The following is a 21,359-nucleotide window of genomic DNA, read 5'->3' as shown; positions in this document are numbered from 1 at the left end:
TCCCATTCTATTTTTTCTTGTCTTTTTTCTTTGAGTGTTTATTTTTAAGTCCATCTGCAGGGAGTAAGATCTCAGGTAACTCTGCTGCAGTGTGTGAAGACAGTCAGAATGGGATTGTTTTGCATCCTAAAAATTATCCCTCTATCCTGTCTCTCAGACAATGTTCCTAAATACAGATTCTGGTTATTTTCCAGTCTTCAGTAAACCATGTGGTCTTAATGAAATCTAGGGTAGAAGTTGCCATTGATAGGTTTGATGAAGGGGCTGTTCTGATGAGTGGGTGAATGGTTTGTCAGGAATAGAAGTGGTAAACGTGATCTCTGTATATTGAACCCTTACACCAATATTTTGAATACGCTATTGTCAATTAGAAAGAAAATAAACAGCTTAAGGCAGTAAGATGGGGATTACATACCTCATTGGTGAGAAATAATGTAATCTTGGTGCTGTTCTTGTCCATTGATCTCTCATGTCAAATGAAGAAATATCCCCATTCCTGTTTCTATTCTTTTTATTAGAATCTCATTAAAATCATATAAGCATAGTTGTCATGATTTCCTTGTCTTTCCCTTTAAAGATTTAAAATGGTACATTTGCTTTTTTTTTGGGGGGGGGGGGAGGGGGGGGGGAGGCTGTTGCAGCCTACAGCTAATCCTGATTGCTGCTGTATATTAATCCAGTGGAAAGCATCAGTTCGGCAGAGAGACTGCAAAACTGTCTGACAGGCAGGAAAATACCCTATTGACTGTAAAGTCAAAGCTTTAAATAATACTGTGTACTTTGCTGTAAATATTATAGATAAAATAATTTTCTACTGTAATTGCATTGCTACTGGCACACAGTTTATTGGCCATGTCAGTATCACTGTTCTGTTCTAAAGCGTCCCTTTTGCTGGGTCCTCAGTGAAGAGTCAGGAAAAAAGTGCTTCTGCTATATTCTAGATGTTGCCTGATAGTTCAGCATGGTATATTGCTTCCTATTGAATAGATAATTGATTTCTCTAAAACCGATTTCAGGGGGTTTTGGCAATATGCAGCCTATATTTGTGACCATTTTTTACAGACTTTTTACAGATTTTTTACACATTTTTTACAGATTTTAGGTTGAACACCACGATATGAAATAATATTACGCACATATTTTACATTTTCAGTGTATTTTGAAAATGGTCTGTTTGCTGCACAGGCAACACAGGTAGCTAAACAAATATTTTTGCAGTAAGAAAATAATTCTGTGGTATAGTTTAAGGGTTTATTTGAATCATCATACCTACAACTCAGATTATTGTATTAGAGGCAGAAACTCATGACTAAAATACTTTATCTCATATTGTTTAAGGAATCTGGTTTATATTCGTGGAAGTTTTTTGTGGTCTTGATATCTGAGAGTCTCTAAGGTTTGTCCTGGATATTGCAGCTGAAATAAACTCCAATTCCTAAGTGTATTTTAGTCATCCATTTAGAAGCAAAATACTGAGAAACTCAAGAGGTCCTTCTTTTATTTTATCTGTATATTTTTCCTCTGATTAGAGAGATTTTCTGGGTAAATTAAATATTTTGGTACTTATTCTTCTGTATAATTTGTAGTATAGCAGATTATATCCTATTCTAGTTAGATCCCATAAGAAAATTGCAGTGTAAAACCCTTTGCCAAGAAAAAGGTGAGTCACATGATGGAGAGAAAGTAGCAAGCACTTCCTGAACATTCTAACAGTTTACAATTAACTTCAGCAGGCAGGATCTATGAAACGTGCAAAATTAGAATGGACTTCACAGTAATACATAAGGAACTTATCCTATCTCAACTATTGATTCTATCATTTAAATATAAAACAGTTTTGTAGGTATTTCATAAGAAAAGGAATTGTTCTTCTCCACTTGTATAAAAAGCATTGCAAAGTATTGCCAAGGAAAGAGAGCTGTACACATTTGTGTATGTAACTGAAACAGCTTTGGGAAAGGGGGAATTTTTTGTTAATGTTCCGATTAGGGCATTTTGCTTTCTACTTGGTGCATAAACAAACATAAACTGTTTATGTTCTTGGTAAGTTGGTAGACCTGAAAGAGATAACATTATCTTAATTGTGAGACAGTGGGTTTGAGTGCACCCTCAGCAAGTGTGCAGAAAACACTAAGCTGAGCGGTGCAGTTGACATGCCTGGGGGCACACGATGCCATCCAGAAGGAGCTGGACAAGTTTGAGAAGTGAGTCTGTGGGAACTTTCTCAGGCTCAACAAGGCTGAGTACAGGGTCCTGCACCTGGGTTGGGGCGACCCCCAGTGTCAACACAGGCTGGGTGAGGGAAAGGATTGAGAGCAGCCCCTGCAGAGGATTTGGGGGTGCTTGTAGATGAAAAGCTGAACATGAGCCAGCAATGGGAATTTGCAGCCCAGAAAGCCAATTTTGTCCTGGGCTACATTCAAAGCAGCATGGGCAGCAGGGCAAGGGAGGAATTTCTACCCTCTTCTCCATTCTTTTGGTACCCCACCTGGAGCACTGTGTCCAGCTCTGGGGTCCTCAGCACAAAAAATACGTGGACCGTTTGGAGTGGGTCCTGAGAAGGGCCACAAAAATGATCAGAGGGGATGCAAAGCCTCTCCTGTGAGGAAAGGCTGAGAGAGTTGTTCAGCCTGAAGGAAAGAGGATGTGGGGAGACCTTGTTGTGGCCTTTCAGTACCTGAAGGGAGCAGACTTTTTAGCAGGACCTGCTGCAATAGAAGAAAGGGTAATGGTTTCAGTATAAAAGAGGGTTGTTTAGACTACAGTTAAGGAATTTTTTACAATGAAACGCTGGAATAGGTTGCCCAGAGAGGTGGTAGATGCCCCATTCTTGGAAATATTTAGGGTCAGACCAGACACAGCTCTGAGCAACCTGATCTCGCTGAAGATATCCCTGTTCTTTGCAGGGAGGGTTGGGCAAGATGACCTTTAAAAATTCCTCCCTACTCAAACTATTGTATGATTCTGTGAAAATCACATAAAATGAAATACATATAGGAATATAATAGCAGATCTGTTTGTGCCTAAAAAAATTTTGTTGACTGGAAAGAATTAATTTGCTATGTAATAATCCTTTCGGCTTTTAAAATTGAAAGCCAGTTTTATTTTGTAGTTAAACTGTCCAAGCAAACTGTCTAGCTTTTTTTTTTTTTCTAATTCTGTTCTCTGAAGGGAATTTAAAAAATGATGTGGGCTGTAACAAATGCAGAACTTAATCTATAATGATTTTCTTCTTCCAGAAAGAAATACATTGATGCCATAGTATTTTTCTTCTATCATTTAATGTCTTAGCAACTAAATGTGCCTTAATTAACCCTTATAATGATTTGGAGATAGCGGTTTTATTGCTAACTTAGATGTTTCTCAGGTCTCTTTTTGAAACATAGTGATGGTTAACTTGGTCATCTCATTAGCTTCAGACGCAGTGCAGAGAATTTGAGAGGAAGGGGTTTTTTCCAACCAGCCATTTTTCATGAAAGTTCACAGGGAGTGGAGCGAGGAAAGCAGCTGGATGAAAAAGAGCTGGAAAGTTTATAATTACTAGTAAGGATCCTCTCCTTCCCTGTCTAACCACATCTCTTTGAATGGGAGTAGCAACTGTGGGAACTACTGGAAGTGGAACAGAGGGATGTGTCTCTCACAGTTTTAGCAATATGATCCAAAGTTATCATTCTCTAATTGCAAATGGATCTGATATTTATAATTTTTAAGCTTCATTTATGAAGCTTAAATGAATCCATTTAGCAAGTTTTCATTAATTTTCAGAGTTCCCCACAGTCAATAATTAAAAAGCATTATATCCATGTAATAGACAGAAGTGTACTTTAACACTACTAGGGAGGCTTAACAAGGCTACTTAACAGGACTATTTATAAGCCTTAGCAAGAGCAAATATTTTATTTAACAACTTTCCAAGAATACCGCCGGATAAACTTCTTGATTTAAACGCATCTTGCCACTTGCACCTTTGTGCTTGAGGGGAATCTATTATTCCAGCAAGATGATGGAAGTTGTGACCAGGTTTATATGTTTGCCAGGATCAGTATTTCTTTAAGTTTCTAGAAATAAAATCTGGTTTCTTGCACTGGAATTGGATAAAATAAATGTCAGTTAAGAGAATGTATGAGAAGCTGCTGCTCTGGCCCTTCCCGTAACAGTTGCAATACCATGTTACACAACTTTTATGTAACTCCTGGCTGTAGTTTCTAATAAAAATTATCCTTCAAGCTTTACTTTAATTTTATAAGCTGTGCATATGTACAGTACAGAGTGTACTTTTATTCATATGCCAAAGATCTGCGGCCAAATCATCTACAATCAGCATAAGACTATTTTAATAATTTAAGCCCTTAATCTTCTATATTAGTTTCTCTTGCAGACACTCTGTGTCACTGACTTTGTAGTTGTCTGGGAATTGCTATACACGCAATCTGCTTTCAACATAAAAATGCTATTTCTTTGTAAAAATACTTATTTATGTATTCCTATAGTTATAGACTGATGGAAAGAATTATAGTAAATTTGCCATTTTTAAGAGAAAATGTGTAATTTCTCTGTTCTCCTGCTTGTGTTTTTTGAAATTAGGGTGGAGATAAGGAGCATTATTACAATAAAAGATTTTACGTCATTAAGATTTACCAATTTAATCAGGTATATACAGTCTACTTTATCCAGGTTATCAGATCTCTTGCCTATGATCTGTTACTTTTCACTAAGCAACGTGGGAGCTTGGAGGACTGAGACACTTTCAGATCTGCGTGTGTCTTTGACAGGCTGAAAGAGAAGGACGTTCACTGCAACTCCCAACTGAAACCTCAGTGAGGTTTTTTCCTCTTAGCTTGCCGCCTGTATGTCTCCTCCCATTACATCCTACATAAACTAGGGCTTTCTGGTAGGATACGTAAGTTATTAGGGAAATAAATTTAAAACAGTTTGAAAAATACCTGTTGAGGATCCTTGAACAATTAAATATGGAAGAACATTTCAAAGGTATTTGACATTTTGTATGCTACCTATGTTGATTTAATTGATCACTGTCATTGTGATGTGCAGTTATCATTTGAATTATTCTTCACTGTAACTTTGTTTTCTTTTACTGCAGGTTTAAGATTTTTAAGAGCCCTTAGACTGATACAGTTTTCAGAAATCTTGCAGTTTCTGAATATACTTAAAACAAGGTAAGACTTTTTTTACATTCTGATTTAGTTGCATTGGTGACAGAATGTAAATGGCTTAGGTTTGGGGCCCTAGTAATATATGATTTTCTTTTCTGGAAAAAACCCCCACTTGTTATCTGTTCTTTAAACCTTTTTCTGCTGTTAAATGATTGGTCAGTGATAGCATCTCTTGCAATGTGACCAGTAGATTTTAATTGATATGTTGTTACATTTGATATATTGAGCAAGGTTATGTGTTGATAAATTAAAAGCAGAATGAATTACACATTTGCACTGATTAAACATTGCTTCTTTCCATATAGTCAGTCCATGTTCTACTGTCTTGAAAAAAACTGAAATCCAAATTCATTCAACAGAATACAGTTTAAAAGTATTATAACAAATTAGTATTGTGGCTCTTCCAGTTTTTTTGAACTGAGCATCCTTTATCACAACAAAAACGTATTAAAAATTACACTGAGCTATCTTTATATTGTGTTCATTTTCCTTAGTATTTCTTCCATATAATAATTAAAGTACTCCAATTAATCTTCTGGCTTACCGGTTCTTTGGCCTATTAATACATGAAAGTTGTGCAGGAAAAGCACAGTTTTGGACAAAAGACCATTTTGAAGGAAATAAAAAGAAACCTTCCCATGCCATGCAGTTGAAGACATTGTTTTTCATCATCTCTAAAATACTCCAGGGGAAATACTGAACCCAGCTTTTGATAATTACTGTAAATTCAGTTCCATTTTGAAGACCTCTCCTATCTGCACCAGTTGCTGTAGATGTGTGAGGGTTTTATATGCAGATTTTGTAGCAATGGAAAAATAGGTACAGAAATTTGTACACACTCACAGTAAACAGCTGTTTTGTCAACCCTTAACCTTGAAATTATTGTCTCTGCTGTAAAACTCTCACACTGTCTGTCTTTAGTTGTGTTACTGGAAGGAAGCCAGTTCTTTTCAAACAAAGACATCAAAGAATGTGCAGTGAAGTCCCGCAGCTCAGAATGTTCAGTCTGGTAAAGGAGAATAACATTTAACATGCAGAGCAACCTTGCCATAAGAAATGGCAGTCAGTGAAGAAGCTCCATAAACTGAAAGGATTTTGGATAAAAGCTAATGGCCCCTTCAGTAATGGGGGATTTGTGAAATTCCAGAACCATAAGTGTGCATTAATCACGTTCAAGGTACTCAGAGCTAGTTTATTTGAACATTGACCTGTTCATTGAAATAGACTTTCTCTGGTGCAGAATTTACTCTTATATTAGATATCATCATCTCTGTGATTCTTTATATGACTGGCAAAGTATCTGTAAACCTCAAATGTTGATTATTGAAAGCATGTAAAGCAAAACTTTCTTTTATGACTGTTTCAGTTTAGTCAGTTAATTCATTTTTAGCAGTTCATCACTATCATCATTTATTTAACTGAAAAATTGTCACTGCCTCAAAACGGTTTTTAATGTCTCTCCCTGTTCCTGGTAATGCAACAGAAAGTCATGTGTGCTCTCTTTTTTGTCTTACTTAATAACCTGAAATGAACTAAATGATTTGGAATGTCACTAAAGTTCACACAACTTTTTTTTTTTTTTTTTAGTGGATGTGTCGAATTAAAACAAATTAACAGAATGCAATTTGGTTTAGAAGAGTTTTTAGTTACACCTGACATAAATTTGATTGTGTGAGTGCTTTGGGGTTTTTAAGATGTCTTGTATGAGTTTAGCTTTTAGAAAGGAAAAAGCTAGAAAATTCCTGTATTACTTCTACTGCTACCTTCAATGAGAAACTTTTGTATTTTCAGTGTGTTTTGAAGTACCATCAGAACTGCAGTTCATGTGCTGCACACACATTTTCTATTACAGTATCAAAATACTGTTTGATTGAGAGCTTCTGGTTCTGAATTATTTAGCTTCCTAAAAAGAAAGCGTGCTGAGCCCTTGTGATTAATGGAGAATCTTCAGAAATTTTGTACAAGTTAGGGATGTTAAACAAGTAGTCTCAACAAATCTTATGTTATTTAAATAAAATTTAATCCTAAACTAATGCAGTGATTTTTTATTATTTAAATAAAATTTAATTCTAAACTAATGCAGTGATTTCAATTACATACCGTGGCCTTAAACCTTTATTATTACTTTAAAGTCTTACAGTGTATTGTATGCTTTTGCCCAGCTACTGCAACATTATTTTTTCTCAGGGATAGTTAAAAATCTTCTAGAATTAAGATTTTTTAGCATTTTTTTGCAGTCCATTTTCAAGGTTTTATGGAAATTTTCAACATTTTAGTTTTTTTGTGAACATAAAGATGAAAAATCAATGACAGAACTTGAGTTGTTCAATTGGGATAGCAAATTCAGCATATCATTACTAGCTTTGAAATTATAGTAGGGGAAGTACTTCTTATTACTTAAAAATTCAGCAAAAGATAAGAGTTCTCTGTTTGAGGTGATATGTATTTATATGCAAAAGGAATGGAACTAACTAGACCTAGGCATTTCAGTGCATTTAGCATTAATAACACATAACTACAGACAAGATGAGAAACTGATAGGATATAATGGGCACTGCTGTGTTTTTTAATATTGAGTGCAATTGCAGAAGACATTTTCTCCTCCTTTTCCTCTTTTCTCCAGTAAAGAAAAACATTTACTCTAACCTATAAATTAAAATTACTCCTGGAATTAGTGACTGAGGATTACAGGAACATATATTATTTATGCAGGGAGCAGAAGGACCATTCCAAAAAGTGGAATCCAGTGAAAGAAGCTGCACAATGCAACAGTAGAGGCAGTAAGGAGACTAGCAAAGTGTTAGGTAATTATTAGAGTATCTGGAAAAAAAGCTAAATACATTTGAAAAGATCCTGTAAGACAAAGCAAAATTTTACAGTGGCGCTTTAAAAGACTGTGCCCTGCCAAGGACCCATTTGTTTCCCTAATTTGAAATTAAATGTATTTTACTCAAGATTTTTTGTTCCCATGTTTTATAAAATTGAATTCTGCTGTTTTCAGTTGAAAATTTTCTCTCCTTCATTGTTTTCTAATATTTTTCAAAAAAACTGCAGGGGCTTAGGCAGGGCTCCCAGTAAGGGATTTTGCACAGATGTTAGAAAGAGCTTAAAGAGGGGGAAAACGTTTATGACTAATCCTTCATCTATATTTAGACTCTTGCAGAAACACAGGGAGTATTTTATAGAGGACAGACAAGATACAGTGTTTAATAAATCTGCAAAAATAAAATGTACCAAACAAGTAATGTAAATAGTTACTATTAATGGATATTGCAGTAATATGAGGAGACCAACAGACACATTATTTTATCAGGAACATCTTGTGTTCTCAGTTTAGGTGGAGGATGATATTTGGCCTTTCATTAGGGAGCTTTCCATCAGCATCACTCCTATGATTTTGTTTAATCTAGGAACCCATTGGTTAGGGTCCTGTGCTATAACTGAATGTTACCACAAAAAAAAAATAGGGACTTTAATCAACCATCATTTAAGAAAGAGAGAAATAGGGAATATATGTTGATGTTGATGAACACTCATGACAAGACTGCTGGTATATTATTTTTGAATACAGTATTCATTTCAACATCTGTCATATTACCAGTCGTACTTCCAGATGTCTACTAACTGTAACTCTTAAAAATATTTTTAATGGAGGTAGTCTGGTTAATTTTCCAGGTTCTTTTCCCCATTTTTTTCCAAAAAGAATGCATTTTTATTGTCCTTAAAGTAGTTAGAAACATTAATTAATTCTACTACAAAACTACTACTGCTAAAACTGATAGTGAATTTTTTCCAAATTTTTATATTTTTGAATGTATTGCTTTAAGGATAATGGTGGTTCTTTTTTTGAGGTGTTATACCTCCTTATAAATATTTTCAAAACCATGAATGGGTAAGATTGTCTAGACACAGTCATACATGGACTCCAGTTCCTCGGGTTTTTGTTGAATACCCGTCTTAGGACAGTGGCTTTTGTGAGAAGAGAGGGAGCAGGTTTTATTTGTATTTCTTCCACAAGATTGTAAGTATGGTGTTTTCCTGCTGAACTGAATGAGGTCCTTGCTTCAAAATCACTTCTGGCTACAACAGGAAAAATACTACTCTCTGACTAAAAAGTATTTAAAGTATTTGCAGAGTTTGATTGGTAGGTTTAAATTATTTTTTTTTCCCTTTTTTTTTTTTTTTTTTTTGAGAAAAATGTGAATGTGAAATATGAAATACTCTAGTTTCATGTGAATTTTCCATAAAGAGGTCCATAGGAGTTCATGCAAGCAGAATAATAAGAAAAATACTTAGGACTTTACACAGGAACTGTAAAATACCTTAGTTCTTTAATTTGGGAATCATAATTTTATCATGTATTTTTTTATGTATTTACATGTAAATAATTCTGAGTGTACAGCAGTGAAAAATGGAGACATGAGTGTATTGGGAGGCAAGCAAATTATCTGTGAAGAAGCATTATTTATTTCTATTAGTTTGTTTATGACTAATGATGTAGCTAAGGTTTCTGTTCGTTTTTCTGCTCTCATTGGAACTTAATTTTCAAGCTATCTAAATTATAAAAATGTGAACTCTCCAAAGGAAAAATAATATATATTATACATAAACTTTTAGATAAATTTTTTAGGGAGTCTGTTTCTTTTGGGAAATAATCATCAGGTTTGTGAGTCTAAAGTATGCAGTTGTATACATGTACCTATAAAAAATGTGTGACAAATTCTAGTCTAAGTTCCTGTTTGTTTGTTTATTTCCAGTAATTCCATCAAGCTAGTGAATCTGTGCTCTATATTTATCAGCACGTGGCTGACAGCAGCTGGGTTCATACATTTGGTGAGTACATTTGAAAACACTTCACTGACTCTTTCTGATGGACCAGGGGCTCTCTGAGCTGCTTTACTCCTGACGCTGCCTTGCTCTCGATAGTGCCATACCACACCGATAGAGTGCAACAAAGAGGCATCCCAGCTTCCCCAAGTTTAAGCTTGTTCTCATCTCTTGAGGAGGTGGTGGCAGTGAGTTCAGACTTCCCTGACCCCAGTGGGGATGGGACTGGCGCGGGTGAGCAGCAGGTGGCGATGCTCGCTAGGGAACTCCCTCAGTGATGCTGCTGCCAGGCTGGAGCAGTTTCATTGACTCCACTTGGCTTAAGCTGCATGCAGCTATGTAAGATTGAATTCAAATTCCTTCTTTTCTTGCTATATCAGTCATTTAATGTTCACTCTTATAAAGATGCACAGAGATTTTGAATGTTTTAATTTATGATATATTCCTCATTCACATAGAACCATACTTTTACACTCATCTGGGTAAATATAGCATTTCTATCATAGAAGCAATAGCTTTTTCTATTTTTGAACAAACAAAACACCCCTTAAATATTACATCAAGACCAAGGGAATACTGTTTTCTAGGATTTGGATTTTTTTTTCCTCTTTGTTTTTCAACAAAAGCTTTTCTGTTCTACTTAGGAATACTCAAACTTCAGCTTTTTACTGTAGAACAAATTTTTGATAGCACACTCCTTTCCCACTGACAAATCTATAATTTTGTCTCGACAGTGGCTGGCTTTTTGGAAAAGTAGTAGTGTACTACTAAAGGTGCCAGTAATGCCTTCAATAGCTACCTAATCTTTTAAAACAAAAACATTGAGGATTATAATTGCATTACAAGTAAGATTTACCCTGAAAATATTCTGAACACATTTTTATTAAATGAACTTACCTAAGTACGTGAGTAATTTATATTATTTAGTGGTGCATAGAAAAGATACTTTCTATAAATGATCTGAGTAGCAAGGCTTTATATATTGGCAAAAAAACTGTAGTGTGCTCTGTTTGGGACGGGGTCAGGTTCTGTATTTGATCAAAATAAATCACAGGAAAGGATTCAGAGTTCATAATTATATGCCAAGTTAAATATCTGTACACAAACGTGCACATGCATATATGGGTGGAGTTAATTTGGGGTTAATTATAATGAATATAATTCATTATATGTTTTCTTGTACATTGTAGGTGGAGAACTCAGGGGATCCGTGGGAAAATTTTCAAAATAATCAACCGCTAACATATTGGGAATGTGTTTATTTACTGATGGTTACTATGTCCACTGTTGGCTATGGAGATGTTTATGCAAAAACAACCCTTGGTCGCCTTTTCATGGTCTTCTTCATCCTTGGGGGATTGGTAAAAACCCTTCTTTATATTCCTCTTAATACTACAGTTACCTTAAAACTTGATCCTGTATATCTCAATGTTGTGATTAAGGAAACAATAATAACTGGATTAGTAAATTAAAATGAATTATAAAACTTTAAAATTTGTTTAGTATGCATTTTTTCTGTAGATAAATATTTTGGCAGAGCTTTTCAAATTAGTCCAGAATTAGAATTTTTCTAATACATTTGAATGAGTAATGCATATGAATACATGAAGTGCCTTAATATTTTGACCTATAATGTTATTTGTAGTCCCCTACTTCTTAGTGACTGACTGTAGTGCGTTTTTGGAGGTTGCTATTGATATTTAAAGGCACTTTGCGGTTTCAGAAGTCCTACCCATCCTTCTGTGTTCCTTCCCAGAATTCCAACAAACACTGTGGCTTTGGACTGCCTTAAAGAGCAGCTTGCCTGATCCAGATGATGGCAAACCACGTTCTCTTTAATTTCAAACTTCCTTTCTGTCATGTAGTACAATTTTAGCTCACAATTTATCACATGACCATAACCAGTATCCTTTTATATCAGCGATTTCTTGTGTTCTTTGTCCTGTATGTAAACAGCACACAAGTTACTATTTATCTTGTCAATTTCTCCATTGTTTGTCAGTGTTAGTAATATTATTACACCTGTTGCAATGTTCTCTAAACCAATAAAGTTTATTTTAGTATTTACACTGTGCAAGGTAAATGCTTTATGGATAACTTGTAACGTGTATCGTGCACGTACACACATGTGTATATTGTTACTTTATCCTCATCTACTGATTCCACATCTACATACACCTCACAGAGGTGATATGTATATAGCCAGTGTTATGAATGCCATATATGAGACACACACAGATATGTATTACATATATGCATTCCCATCTCTGTTTATTGACATGTGAAGGTCATGTCAAATGGCAGTAGCTCTTCGAAGTATCCAGCCACAAGGAAGATGTTTGTTGGACAAAACATGGCAGAAAAATTTTTATTTTCTCCTCAAACCCTTTTTTCTATCACATGTTATTCCAATCCTTCTAAACCCAAAAACTTTTGGAAAAGTTTTTTTTAGGGGGTGGGGGGTGTGATTTTTTTTTTGTTTCTTGATGTGGAAATAACCCCTGATTTCATCTTGTTTTTGTCTTCTTTTAAATTCTTACAATGGGGGTAAGAGTCTGTATTTTGAAATAGAAATGTAACATACTTGGCTTTCTTTTTTTGCAGTGGGGCTTAAAAAGGTTTTTTCCCCCTCCCCTTTTCCAGAAGAAATAGACCTGTTTTTTGTGATTAGATACCAGTTTGAAGTAATTTTGTTCTTGTTTTGTTTTATGTGTCCATTTTTTCTCTTTTAACCATTTTCTTTATTTATAAGGTGTGCACCTTTTCCAAGACAAACTTTTATATTGAGCCCTCTTGTTTTGTTTGATAAGAACTTTTACTTTTTTTTTTTTAAATTTTCTTTTTAAACAACTGCATAGATCTAATTCTTTTTCATTTTCAGATCTTAAAAATATATATTTTCTGAAAATATTCATCATCCCCCTTTCTTTGGCCTCTCTTTTTAGTCTTTTCTTCTGTCTCCTATCTTCTTCTTAGGCCATGTTTGCCAGCTACGTCCCTGAAATCATAGAGTTAATAGGAAACCGCAAGAAATATGGTGGTTCCTATAGTGCGGTTAGTGGAAGAAAGTAAGTATCCCAAGAGGCTCTGCTGCCTCTGCTGCAGTAGAACACTCTCTGCATGCCATTTTCTTTTTTTTTTTTTGTGTTTTTGTTTCATGCATGTAGGCAATGTTTGCTCGCTACGTGCCAGAAATTGCTGCTCTCATCCTTAATCGGAAGAAATACGGCGGAACTTTTAACTCAACCCGAGGCAGAAAGTAAGTCCAAAAAGACCAGGTGTGGTTGTGGGACTCTAAAGAGCCCCTGAAGGTGGTAATAGCTGACACACAGCTTACAAGGCTGTGTTTTTTGACATCAGATGTTACCACTGGAGAGTTGTCACACTATAATTAGAGACCTGGGCTGTGCTATGGTACAAGTCACAACATTTTGTTCCTACTTCAAGAGAACCTGGATACCACTAAGACTACGCTGACAGATCTTGTGAAAAGTGCTGCTATTAAATATGCAGTTGACAAGTCACCCTTTTTGCAGAAGTTACTTCACTGTTTTGGGCATCAGAATATCATGTGGTTTATCTCTTAAATAAGTGACAACGATAATTCACATGATTTTCAGACAACTCACTTCTTCAGAAAACTTTGTTTTACTGGATGCAAAATAGGAGATATATTTTGACCATTTTGTTCTGTTGGACTGACTGTGCAAGAAGTCTAATAGCCCTCAATAGTTTCTCAATGTTCAACCAGCAGATTCAGACATCATATACTTCTTTTGACTTCCTGTGGATATTGCAAACTCCCATGATTTTAGGATCTATGACCAGGGAGTTTAAAGCAGTTCTCTTCCCTATGCTACATTATACTTACCTGAAGAAGGGCAGGCAGTAGGCTTAATATCAATATAGTATGGTAAAAAACCAAACCCATAAAACCCACTATTTTTACCTGGTGGCAAAGGTTAAATTTTATTGGACCACATAAACTCATTACATTTCTGTTGAAAGCCTGCTTGTTTTCTTGGCCAAGTTAAAACTAGCTCTCTCTGGCATTCCCAGCAGCTGGACCTGCTGGGATATAGCCTTTACTGAACTAGATGTCCTTGGCGATACAGTGTGATACAGCACAGTATCACCTTTAGTGTTGCCATCCTTCATTTCATTACATATCATTGTCACATCCACTGGTAGAGGTATATTTACCCTGAAAGTCTAGTCATAAAGAGGGTCCTTTTCATGTGATATAAATAAGGTACTGCAAGAAATTTATCTAATGAATTGTCCCTGTTCTTACTTTAAGTAAGAAATCATCACCCGTGCAACATTTTGTTGAAGTGCATCATGGTTTTATCAAGTTATTTCTCCTCTCTGTGTAGCAGAAAGACTGTAAATGTCCCACAGAGCTAATTCTAGAGTACTGTTTTGTATCACTGTGTAGAAAAATCAAAGTTTTAAAATTAGATATAGCTTATACTATTTTCTGTTCAATAATACTCAAAAAATTAGATAGTGAACTTCAATACATGCATTTATTGAGATACCTTCAAATGTCTAAGGTAAACTGCAAACAAGGATGTTGGAAACTTGAATCACTTACCTAGACAAACTCAATGCCTTGATTTATTTCTGAGAATGAGTAGTATTGTTAATTTCCTGAAATGTTTATTTGTGACAGAGGCCAGGACTCCATTTCATGTTTATATTCATAGTTAGTTTATCAAAGAGAATTTTTTCAAATACACATGTACCTCTGTTTTCAAAGCTCCAGAGGAGTTATAGTGAAGGGAAATATGGTTAAGACCTGTTTTACACACAGAGTTTGTCTGTCCCCTTCTACATTGTCACTAGTACCCAGCATTGCTCAGATGTCTCTAAATTTGGACCTGATCTTTATTCAGAACCCCACATCCTGAAAAGCTCAACTTCAGATTACAGGCTTCTGCTAGTTTTGGGTCGTGCTTAATTTTATTTTTTCACCTTTTGTTTTTGTCTTTCTTTATATGCACTGCACTGTTTGTTTTTATTTCACTATGTCGTCAGTGCTTTCTCTGCTGATCTCTACTGCTCATTTAATTTGTTGCTTGAAACTCAGCTCTGTCATCAGCATACAAACTGTTCAATTTACTTTATGCATTATTTTCTGGTTCAGTTATTAATTATGAAGTAGTTTAAAGATGTCCTTTGCTCATGTGGGTCTTTCATCAGAGAATCTAAGCTTGGGAACTGCACGGTAAAAAGCCATTAGCACCCCCTGTTTGATGTTGCTTTTACAGTCAGTAGAACAAGATTGATGAAATGTTATGTTTGGCCAAAACTGAAGTTTTCATTTCGAATTCACTGTTGAGAGAATGGATTGTCAGAACCAATAAGTTTTCCTTTGCTTGGGATATGGGCATGTGGTAGTAATTAGCAGTATAAGGTCTTTAGTTGAACAACCAAGCATAGATTCTAGCAACAAAAATAATGGCAAACTACAGTTGTTCTATTTCTAACTTCAGAAAGTTTCCAGATAAAATTAAATACATTTCCAGTATGAAAACAGCTGAATTTTGGTGAAAGATGTAGTTTCAGCCCTTAAAATAGCAAATGTATGTACTTTTTAAGTTTCTACAAAATAGATAAATACGTGGGATCTGCTTTGTAGCATTTATATATGTTTATACATTGTCATGGTTTAACCCCAGCTGGCAACCAAGCCAGGAAACAGCGCGATGTTGCCTCCTAAACTGTGTGTGTGTAATAACATGATTATTAAACATTTAGGTCAGAAATTAAAACCAGTATATGATTATGTATATTTTGAGTTTTGCACTGAGCGACTTAATACTATGGAGAGGCTTGCTACAGAATTGTAACTATAAAGGAGCTGGAATGTATGCATAGGAATTATTGATACAAACTTCAGTTACTAAAGAAGAGAAATAACAAACACAGCAACAAGTTTGATCTCACACTTCGTTTTGCTTTTCAGCCAATAAAGTCTCCAGAAGATCATAAACTATATAGGATTCATTTTGCATAATACAGAACCCTGTTTTTGTCTTTGATGAGATGCATACCTTGGAAAGAAAAGTAGTTTGTAGATGGTATGGAGTTATCCCTGGTTAAACGTACTAGATACTAGGTTCATTTTGTTATGAAAGTCTACAGGGAATTTTTTAGATTTTAAATTAAATTATAATTCCTGCTTTGTAGTATGATTGTAAGGAGACTTCTCAGGAAACAGGAATTTCTTTATAGTCTTTGATTGAAGTTTTATCTTCAGCTGTTAAATAAACAGCAGTACTTACTGCTACATATATACCAAAATGCATACCAGTATATCTCAGTTACAAAATGTAACTGAGGCCAAACAGATGCATTTAATGATGAGTAATGAATTTGGCACAATTACAGTCTGGAACAAAAAGACAACTAACCAACCAAAAAACCCCCAACAAACAAACAACACCCTCCCCGCCCCAAATAAAAAAAGGAACCCCAAACAAACATTAAAAAAAAAAAAAAAAAAGAGAAGTTACCAAAAAAGGTAGCAGTTGTTGTCTTCAATTACAGATTTATAAGCAATAAGAGCTTCTCTATGGATAATGATATTACTGCTAGACAGCTGCTTTTCTACTGGTTGCACTTATCAGAAGATGCTGTGGTGTTTTTACTCTGTGCCCTGATACACCAGAATCAGATGGTCAGTAGACAACCAAAACTGGCCCTCTCACTTTAGTTGTACTCAGAACAGAAAACTGCTTCTTGCCACAGGCATTACTAAATACAAATGATACAGAGAAAACCAGACTATAGTTACAAAGACAGAAAATAGTTGATATTAAATATCAGTATCAATTATATATATCAAACTAAATTGTAGCTGTGAACTCAGACATGAGAAGCAATGAGACCTTAAAAAAATTATCATACAACTAAGGGATATGTTAGAATAATAGTGGTGTGTCTTCCACTGTTTTCCACATCGAGTCCTACACAGCTTTTCTGTTTTCCCAGATGAGCAATTCAGTCACTACTGTTTTTTCTTCCAGTGCATTTCCCTGGACAAATTCTAAAGTACATGACGTTACACTTTGGGAAATACTTTATGCAAAGCAGCTATTGAACATAATATTCTTTACAATGAAAGATTCTTTACAATTATTACAATTAAAAATATTTCTTCTTAGCCATTTTTCTTAATAATTATGAGACCAGCAAGTACTTCCTTACACCCTATCTAAATTTAGCTCTTTTCTTTTTAAAAGTTTTAATTTGACTTTGTTTAGGCTTTTTCTCTAAACTATTTGTAGAATTTATGAGTTAGTGTTCAAGGGATCATTTTAAAGTGATATTTCTAAAGTGAAGTACCATAAAAGGATGAAAAGGTATCTGCCACTCTGTCACCATAGCTGGTTTTAGAATAGAGCATTAAGCCCGCAGGTTTGTTCATGCATTCGTACCTCTGGAAGGCCAGAAGGGACACTAATCACTTTGGATGAATTTCTGAAGTGCTGTAATTACCTGCATTTTTGTAATGTTCAGGCTTTAATTCTTTTGAGACAAGGCTTTTCTTCAAGAAAGTCTTGGGTTTGAATAAGTAGATGCTATAGCCCTATTTTTGTGATAATTTGGAACTTACACATTTGGTTCCAGTCAAAATAGGAATTACAAGATCATCTGTGTTATTTTAAAGGAAAAAAAAAATCAAGTTTATTTTGCTTATGTTTTAATATTATTCATGTTACTGAGTGTGGAATGTGATGTGGTTAAAGATCCAGATATGTTTTATCTCTTCTAATTCATAATTAAAATTTTATTTTGTATTTACTAATTTACTTTTGCATCAAGATTGTTCTTGTTCCATTTCTGTATTTGTGTGTGCATACGATCAGACTGGATTCTAATTCTGTGAAATATTTTCCAGTGGAAGATATTAACTTACTGTAGATCAGCATGCACAAAGCTCTAGAAAGCATATGGAAAGAACATTTGTAAACTGGTGAACTCAGCCTGGATATCTTACTGATTTTTTTCAGTCTTTACATTGAATTAATGACTTCTAATTCCATGGACTAAATTATTTTTGTCTTTTTTGTGCAAAACTATTATCAAATCCAATGCAAACTCTTTATGAGGGCAGAAGGGAGAACACAGCTTTCCATGAATAGGTATGGCAGAGAGCCTGCTTGAGCAGGGAGGTCGGATCAGATGAGCCACTGTGGTCCCTTCCAATCAGCCCCATTCTGTGATTCTGGCCATGTCTATATAAACTGCTTGCTTTGTCACAATAGTACATGTTTATGTTGGTCTTCATTACAGATTCAAAAGATTTAAAAATAAATTATCCAGAGGCATTACTATATTTAATATGTAAGATTAAAAATGCATTTGAATGAAATCACAGTTCTTTACTGTATAAGGTATTAGAAGCTCTTGTTTTTCTTCTCTCATGATCTGCTCTGCTTCCCAGAGATTTCTTCAGATTTCTTAAATTTACAAGCCATAAATTATCAAATCATCAACATATCAACAGGAATAATCATCTGTTAGAAATTCCTTCCAGAAGGAAACATCGGATTCAATAACTAAACTTCACAGAGGAAAGTAAAAACTGTAGACAGATAGATATGGTAAACAGAAAGACAAACAGATAATTTAAGTTGGCAGGCCATATTGGACTCATTAAAACATTTGAATTTCATTACAAATTAGAAAAAAAAAAGGAAAGTTAAGGCTTAACCAAAGAAAAGGTCCATTTGCTGCAGTAATGAGAGGCATAGCTCCAAAGAAAGTGACATTAAATTATTATATTAAATAATTTGATGCAATGTGTAAGATATTATTTTTTCAGTGGGATGAGAATGTAATAAGAGAATGTGACATGGATTACATTATGATCCCAGGGGTGTCTCTTTTTCCCATCTGCTAGCCATTCTTCTAATCCCACTTTTTCAAATGAAGTTTTGCTTAGTGATAAAGAAAATCTGATGAGTGTTAAATAAACTGACAGAAGAAATAGGACAAACTTTTTTTTCTATTTTGTGTGCATATTAAACTATATGCATTCTTTTGAAAGTAAGAAAGGGAACGTGGAAAGTGACATATAAGAACATTACGACTTAAAAATGTGTATTTGAGGTCTCATACCATGTTTTATTCCTACGATAATAGTGCTTATTTTCTATTTCTAATTGAAGTTGTAAAAGTTCCTTTTCTTTGCTTAAACTTTAAAAAAACCCTTTTGGATTTGGCATCACATAGCAGTAGTTGCTGCTCAAATTTTGACCCAAGAAAGACTGAATCTGATTTATAAATCTGCTGATCTACCATATTCTACAAACTGTACAGTCCAAGGTATTCCAGGCTGTTTAATGTGAGATGGCAGAAGTGATTAATTGATCAGCGAGTTTTAGAGATGTTTTGCTTTCACTTGGGTTCTGTTGCAGAAAATTAGTCATGACATTTTGGGACGATTTCTGTGGAAAAAAATGCATTGGCTCTGCTCATGGATGAAGTGCTCAAAAATCTGAAGATCCTTTCCTAACTTCTGCATTGCTTACAAAGGATTTAATTATTTTTTGACTCATTGAACGCTTAAAAAACACTTAAGGTGATTTGGAAATTAGTAATAATGGAAGAAAGCTATGTATTTAACAGAAGACACTTCCAGCTGATTTCAAAAGTAGTAACTTTCAAAAGTAATTTTTTGTGTGTATGCTATCTGCCACATGAAAGTTTACAAAAATGAAGTCCAGGGTTTGGAGGGATTAGAACAGTAGATTAAGGTCTGTTTGCAACTCAGATGCTAATGCTGGAGGTGTAGATTACTCCAGCATTTTACTGTAAGCTTTCTAGTATGGACTCCTTGTGCATGCTATTCAACAGTTTTTACTTCTCTTTGTAGTAAACTATTCACTTTTGTCTTCTGGTGATAAACCTGTTGTGGTATTTTTCATGAAAGCAGAAATATTTTAAATAATATTGCCATTCAGACTAAGTGTAAGGATGAATATTCATCCTTTAAGCTACAGTGGAAGCCTCTTAACTAATCCAGACCCTGGATGAGGTAAATCACTGTGCTTTCATCTTATCATTGCAGTTTAGGCGGTATGCATCAAACAAAAAATATTAACTTTTAACTTGGTTTATAGAGAAACATTGCACAATTCCTTAGATCATGATCATAAAAATGTAAGATAAACTCATTTAGCTGTAGCTGAGCAAAGTTTAACTAAACATAGCAGCCCCAAGTGAATCATGTATGATAGCATGCCATGCAAACAGACTTGGATGAAAGCTCTAATGTGCAGTTTAAACAAAGAAGTGTGCTATTTATCCTGGATTAAAGGAGCTGAAATGCACTCTTGTATTGGTCACAAAGTGACCAAAGTGACTTAATATTTGCATCAGAGTAACTTTTAAATGCCTGACATTAACAATTTCCTATTTGTGTTAATCTGATGTAGGATCCGGTGGGGTTCCACTGATCTGTACTGTACACTATATACTGAAGGGAGCTTTTTGAGTGCTTCCTGGTATTACCTAGTCCCTTTTTCTTTACTCATGATTTAAGAGAGAATCCAAAGGCATGGAACCTGGTGGAAAAAACAGATATTTCCTGTCAGAATTAATCAGCAGCTGCATGAGTACACTCTGCTTCCTAAATAGTTGACAGCTGAAGCTATCAAGTCCAATCTACAGAAATTAATGGTACCTGAGATATGTTATCACATACTGCAATTACCTCTCTTGTGACAGTACGGTCAAATGTTTATATACTTTTGATGTTGATACATATTTGAAAGTCAGTGCTTGGCTTCTTAGTAACTGCAACACTTTTGAGATCTTTTAATCCTTCAGGAATAAGGAACATAATAAAAATCTACTTTTGAACAAACAGTTGTAGGAGAAAAGATGTTAAACTTTCTTGACAGTCAATTTGCTAATATCGTTTAATATTTTCTGATTGTCTCCTTTCTACTAAAAGATTTATGGAGTCTGATGGGAGAATCAGATTGAGAAATTAGCTTACAGTTTAATTATTTTTTTTTACAATTATCGTTCTTGATTTCCGAGTATTTTATACTCTCTCCTCACAGATATGAATGACTAATGCAAAAAGTTGCATAAATATCACTTCTTAATTTCATCCTTGCTGGAATTATTTTTTAAAAACCAACCTGCTGTGTCTTTTTTGTTCCAGAAGAGTCCATTATAAATGCCTCATTCTCAGCCTTAGCTTTTGTCATATATGCAATACATAGGCAAGGTTTTTTTATGGTTATAATTTTATAACACATTATTCTGGCTAACTGTACACCATGGCTACATAAGAGATCCTTAGAGGACCATCATCCTTGGGTTCAAGTCTTC

General features: G+C 34.8%; 1 protein-coding gene across 50 annotated transcripts in view; it reads left to right on the top strand.

Annotated features, from left to right (window-relative positions):
• KCNMA1 (potassium calcium-activated channel subfamily M alpha 1) overlaps positions 1–21,359 on the top strand; it is a 438,676-nt gene that overhangs the window by 274,931 nt on the left and 142,386 nt on the right. For 44 of the 50 annotated variants that reach the window (XM_039554286.1, XM_039554284.1, XM_039554283.1 and 41 more), the window contains 4 exons: positions 5,102–5,177; positions 9,932–10,007; positions 11,192–11,362; positions 12,978–13,069. In XM_039554286.1, coding sequence (XP_039410220.1) covers positions 5,102–5,177; positions 9,932–10,007; positions 11,192–11,362; positions 12,978–13,069 — 415 coding nt within the window. Of the gene's footprint in view, positions 1–5,101; positions 5,178–9,931; positions 10,008–11,191; positions 11,363–12,977; positions 13,070–13,168; positions 13,261–21,359 lie in introns of all 50 variants that reach the window. The other 6 variants (XM_019292550.3, XM_019292658.3, XM_019292648.3 and 3 more) reach the window with 1 other exon arrangement.

This window comes from Corvus cornix, chromosome 6 (genome assembly GCF_000738735.6).
Source record: "Corvus cornix cornix isolate S_Up_H32 chromosome 6, ASM73873v5, whole genome shotgun sequence".
NCBI lineage: Eukaryota > Metazoa > Chordata > Aves > Passeriformes > Corvidae > Corvus > Corvus cornix.
The sequence above is the reverse complement of the archived record's forward strand: the minus strand, read 5'-3'. Positions and strand labels throughout refer to the sequence as shown.